The sequence below is a fragment of the Alosa sapidissima genome, chromosome 6 (assembly GCF_018492685.1).
Source record: "Alosa sapidissima isolate fAloSap1 chromosome 6, fAloSap1.pri, whole genome shotgun sequence".
Taxonomy (NCBI): domain Eukaryota; kingdom Metazoa; phylum Chordata; class Actinopteri; order Clupeiformes; family Clupeidae; genus Alosa; species Alosa sapidissima.
This window is the reverse complement of record NC_055962.1, coordinates 8414119-8419762: the sequence shown is the minus strand read 5'-3', so window position 1 is coordinate 8419762 and position 5644 is coordinate 8414119. Positions and strand designations below refer to the sequence as shown.

The following is a 5644-nucleotide window of genomic DNA, read 5'->3' as shown; positions in this document are numbered from 1 at the left end:
ATATACAACACTGCCCTCTGGAACATAGCATGACTTCATAAGTGACATTACACTCCCAGTGTCCAACAGCGCATGGAAAATTTGACCATTCACGGTGACATTATAACAGACAGTAGCCTCATCGTCTTTCTGTTGTTTGTCCTCTTCCCTAGGTACATAACAATAGTCACTAAGCTTTGGCTTTCTTGCTGGACACACCGATGCTTTGTGGCCCGGCTGCTGGCAATAAAAACAGATTAGTCCCTTACCAGTTCCAGATGTATCTCGATCTCTGCCCGTCTCTCTCCTTCTACTCTCCCAGCCCCCATAGTTACCTCCAGTGCTGTGCTTGTCTGCCATCACGGGTACCTCGAGGCAAAGATGAGTAGTGGTGTGGTGGTGCCCCTTTACGTGCACTGAGGTACTGCTGGGCCAGCTTGGCTGCAGACTGGCCATCTTCTGGCTCGTGCTCTTTCACCCACATCCGAATGTCTCCAGGAAATACCTGCAACAGCTGCTCAAGAATGATGGCTTCTCCGATGTCCTCTTTGCTGTGCTGCTCTGGCCGTATCCACCGTCTGTAGAGTCCCTTTAGCCGATGGTAAGTCTCGGTAGGTGTCTCTCCCAGAGGTATGGCCGTCTCCCGGAACCGCTGACGGTAGGTCTCAGGAGAGATGTCGAACTTCTGCAACAGCGCCTCCTTCAGGTCATAGTAGCAATCTGCCTGATCTTCCTCCATCGCTGAGTAGGATTCCAGGGCTCGTCCAGTCAGCAAGGGCACAAGTCGACAGGCCCACTCATCTGTTGGCCACCGCCAGGTGCGGGCTATGCGTTCAAAGCGGAGGAGGTAGTTCTCTATGTCCTCCCCCTGCTGGTAAACTGGCATCTTTGGGTCATGCATATACCCCCTCTCCATAGATGCTCGACGTGGATTACGGGGCCCCGACAAAACCTCTGGCTGATATGGCAGAAAGTCTTCGTCATCAGCTCGGCCGCCACCAGCAGAGGGCCCCGATGACTCATGCAACAGGTATGACCGGGTGGGTTGATCATCATATCCCTCCATGGCGCCACCTGATTGCTGTGGTGCTGCCATTGGTAACCCGAGCCCCTGGATGGCTGGTCCCCGCTGCCGCTGAGGTTCTGGTGCAACACCTGGTGCTCGGTCTGGTCGTAGAGTCTCCCGTAGCTCACTCAGGAACCCTTCCTCTCGGCTCTGCTGTTCCTCCATGAAGCTTCTCATCAGCCCAAGGAATTCAGCATTTTGGCCAGTTGTTGTAGGTTGAGCTGGTTGGGTCTTCAGTCGGCCCCTTTTCCCCTTGTCCTCATCTTCGTCCGTGGTATCCATTGATTTCTATGTCCACTACTGTCCACTACTGAGCAGGATTACCATTGCAACAACACATCATCAGTAGGGTAAAACTAACCTGTCTCACGACGGTCTAAATTTACAAAAATTAGCTGCAGTATTTTCCCTTCACAGTCACCAACTCAGTTGTACCTACTTCTCTTAGGTCTCAACGTCCACTCATCCATCAGGCCTACCCAGCCTGCTTTTAACCCTGTAACCCTGCCCCCATGGTCCCAACCAAAACATGCAGGGTTGTCACATAATTCATAACATTCAGTTACAGGATAAAATTAAACATATGATTTGAAATAGCAATTACACAACATGAAAAGTAGGTTCTTTAGCAAATGCATCATAAATAAATACAGTTCACATCTTCCTGTTTAACATATGCTTTGAGTCGGCTTATCAACCCTGTTATCGCCCCCTCCCCATGAGCTCACCCCACTTCCCTATTTCGCGGGACAAATTCTTTAAAACAGTCTCTGTGCCTCCAGTCTGGTTTGTCCCAGAGCAGCACCCATACCCGGAAGTGAAAACACGTAAGTACAAACAAACACAGAGGACAATACCAGTGCCTGCCAAGCTACGATACAACGCTAAGTACCGACATAACACCTGTATGTATTTCATGCATACAAGGGCAAGTGTATTGTTTTGTTATGAGGGAAGGCTGCCGTTTTCCGCGACAGAGCCCACTGTCACAATCCCTTTTCAGCACTGGGTTGGCCTTGCGGAAATCATGTACAAAGCGCTCGATGGTGTTTTAAGCCCCCACCGTCGACTTCAAGGCAGTGCTGCGACCGTCGTCTTCAAGGCACCTAACCCTAACCTTAACCCTTGCCAAACCCTAGTGCCTTCCATGCAGCGCTGCCTGGAAGACAGGATTTTTATGGCAGCAGCCGTGGCCGGAGGTGTTGTGTTTGCGGGTTGTATTTGCATTGCCGTATGTGCGTCCTGAATAAAGTGAACACAATATCTCATGAATACCTGAAGTCATGTGCACTTGGACTCTGAGATTCTATTTTGGAGGTCAAGGTCAGTGTGACCACATGTATGTCCCTTTCTCGTGAATGTGATATCTGAAGAATGCCTGGGGTTCACTTGGGCTAAAAGATCAGCTGGTTAGACTCCTTTCGACTCTATAATCTATGTCATGCCTCGCCACATAAATGAATGTCAACCAGAAATTCAAGACTTTGCAGAGGCAAACCATCGCAACACGGTAGTTCTAGTCTACCTTAATGTCTGACTGAACTGGCCAGCAGCAGTTTTGAAGTGCTTCATCATATCCCACAGAATAGCCCCAACTCGGCTGATGTAATTTTCCTCACATACTGGGCAACCTCCTCAAGCGTAATCACCATTCATCCAGCCCTTTGCACAGAGCCATCTATGAATGACATTCTTAAATGATTACCTCCTACCCTCTTAATTTTCATTTTCGTCAGGCCACACTTGAGACCGCACTTAAGTCGTGCCAACTACCTAGCCTCGTCACCATGCCGGCCATGTTAGTGAGGGGGTGGGGTTTTGTGGTGTGGGTCAGTTGATTGTAGGGCTCTGCAGGATTCAGGGGTGGACTGGGAGAACTGTGGTAAGTGGATATCACTGGCCTATATGCAAAAAGTAATTTGCAACTAGCACAGACACAAGTCTTACAAAGGAAGGCAGCACAATGTTGTGTTAATGGTAGGCGCATAAGCAACTGGAGAGCTTTAGACTGGGTGGCTTTAAACCTGCAGCCGATGGATCATGATGATTGATGTTCTGCTATTGGTAAATGGCCAGCAGGAATGTGGCATCTGAATGAGAGAAAATGCATTTAAACACAAACTGTAACAGTGCAGAAATGAACAGGGACATAAGACGGTAAGTGTCAACCTAAACACACACACACACACACACACACACACACACACACACAAACACCACCTGCAAAGTTAGTCTGCTACTTTTGTTTGTGGTCAATGTGGTCTACACCTACGCATGTATTTCAGCCTTTTCGCTTTAACAGTGAGCGGCATGCTTCTAACTACAGAGACATTCTATAGGACAGTGTTTCTCAGGCGCGCCTGCAGGTGTACGTCCATACGCACTGTGCGTACCATCAGGCTACTCAACAGCGAGAGTAAATTTCCCTTGTGTGTGTGTGTATTCACACCAAATTGGCCTACCATACCTTCCCAACTATGCACAGTATCCCATTAGCTGCATGCCATCAGGCTATTTACCATTTTCTATTACGTAAAGTTACTGAACATGTTATCAAAATTAACGTGCACACATTGTGTTTGAGCAGGAGAGAGAATACGCACGCAGGCACGCAATAGGCTACTTGTTGTTTTCTTTTACTCGGTTATCTATATATCAGGGATGTCAAAGTCAAATACATTAGAGGGCCAAAAAAACAAATTTGCTACAAGCCGAGGGCCGGACTGGTTCAATGTTTATTAAAACATATTAAAATGACTGCACGTAACCTATTGAACCAAGACGTGTAGGCCTACTGTATTTTATTTAATGATTAAATGAATAATGACTGTGACTGAAGTGCGGGCAAAATTTGCACAGAAATGTACGATTTTTCCCATCCTCACCGACCTTGTCATAACACTTGTTTAAATGATCATACGATGCCTCCTTGCTACTTTGTCGTCTACATCAGCCTTTCTCAAACTTCTTTGACCTGAGGCCCAGTCAATGTTTAAAGTGCTAAGATTGTTCACAAAAGTTTGTGAAAACATGCACATCAGAGTACTGCTTTACTAATGTAAAATATAATTAGGCCTACAATAGTTTCATTGTTTTTGCATTGTTGCATGATGCTTGCATGAGAAATACTTCTCAAAACAACAGCAGTTATATGGGTGCCGTTGTTTTGGGATGTTTCCCTCATGCAAGCATCATACACTGATAGAATATTTATATGCTAATTACATTTCATTTGAATGCCTGAATGTAAGGATTCAGGAAACACAATACCAGCTTTTGTGAATGGTAAATGGCGGATCAGATCATGCGTAAATCACTGATCTGGAGATCTTTAACTATCTTTAACTAAGACTAATTAATAGCTTTTGGCTGACTTTAATACTTAATGCCAAACAGTGTTTTATATAGTCTGTGCTCTGTTTTTTATGGAAGTTGCATAAATCCACGTCGTTCTATGTCGTTTCATAATTGAATAGCCTTCCAATAGGTTGAAGCTTAGCTATGCTACCAACGTGCACACGCATGCATTGAATAAACGCCCATACCACGACTTAATTCTATGCCTTTGATGACACCAAACAAGTATTTCCTACTATTTGCAGAAATGTTTGTTTTCTTTTTCTGTCCGCGGCTCCTTGATCAATTGCTCAGCAAATTATCAGACGATGGCCCGGGAATAATTTCACTCTGCAGACCATTGTCCACATTGCGGACCGCGGCCCATAGTTTGACAAATTGTGACCTGCATGCTGCCATATTAAGGCCTTTTTACGGTGTGTTTTAGCCGGGTTTTCGCGTGGAAGGCTCTGTAGAAATCTGACACCCTACTCAACGAAGTTAAACTGAAAGAGCGTGCCGTTCACAGACACCAGAATGAACGAGTTCACAGTAACGTTCATCAGGCAGTAGTAGGCTAATACAGTACGTTCAGTTCACGTTCGCTCAAAATATGAACGAGTTCATGAACTTTCGTTCAATGAACGTGTTCAGGCACAACACTGGGGAGGGGGTAGCTGAAAGTTGACATCTGCCCTGACAGAATACTGATGAATAATGAAGCCGAGGCCCACATGCGGCGCCGCAGTGAGTTCGTGGGCTACGGTTGCATGGTGGGAAATGGAGTATTGGTGCGTGCAAAACAGCAGCCGGCGGCTTTTAACTGGCTGGACTGTTTACTTTGCCTCTGGAGTTAACGTAACCGCCCCCTTCTTTTGCAGATGTGTTCAGCTGATGATGTAGCCTCCGATACCTGGCCGCAGATTCGTCTGTTTAACTGAAGTTCAAATAGAAATGTTTGTGATGCTCCACTTTGTTGTTTAATAAAGCTTTACAACACGATGTGTCGGCGTTGGAAGTGTCAGGTTGTCTGTAGTAGGCTACATGCGCTGGACCATGAACATGCTACCAAATAAATAAAAGTAAATAAACTCCACGTTACAACAACTTTAAATTTGATAAGATTGCTACTTTTTTTCCTGAAATTAAAAAAAAACACATTCCACTGGCAAGTTTCCAAGAGGTGCATATTTTCAAAAAAAAAAAAAAAAAGGTGGCTTTTACATATAATTTTAAAAAAGAAATCCTGTGGTAAAAATATTA

The 5644-nt window shown here is 45.5% G+C and overlaps 1 protein-coding gene across 1 annotated transcript; it reads right to left on the bottom strand.

Moving 5' to 3' along the window:
* Positions 1 to 297: 297 nt before the first annotated feature.
* LOC121711467 lies at positions 298 to 1412 on the bottom strand. Its single transcript, XM_042095101.1, has one exon. It carries the CDS (start codon positions 1325 to 1327, stop codon positions 311 to 313), a length of 1017 nt encoding a protein of 338 aa, XP_041951035.1. The 5' UTR covers positions 1328 to 1412; the 3' UTR covers positions 298 to 310.
* Between the last annotated feature and the right edge of the window lie 4232 nt (positions 1413 to 5644).

Excerpts from the sequence above, each read along its gene's own strand:
- LOC121711467 (XM_042095101.1), bottom strand. The coding sequence starts at position 1,327 with ATGGATACCACGGACGAAGATGAGGACAAGGGGAAAAGGGGCCGACTG.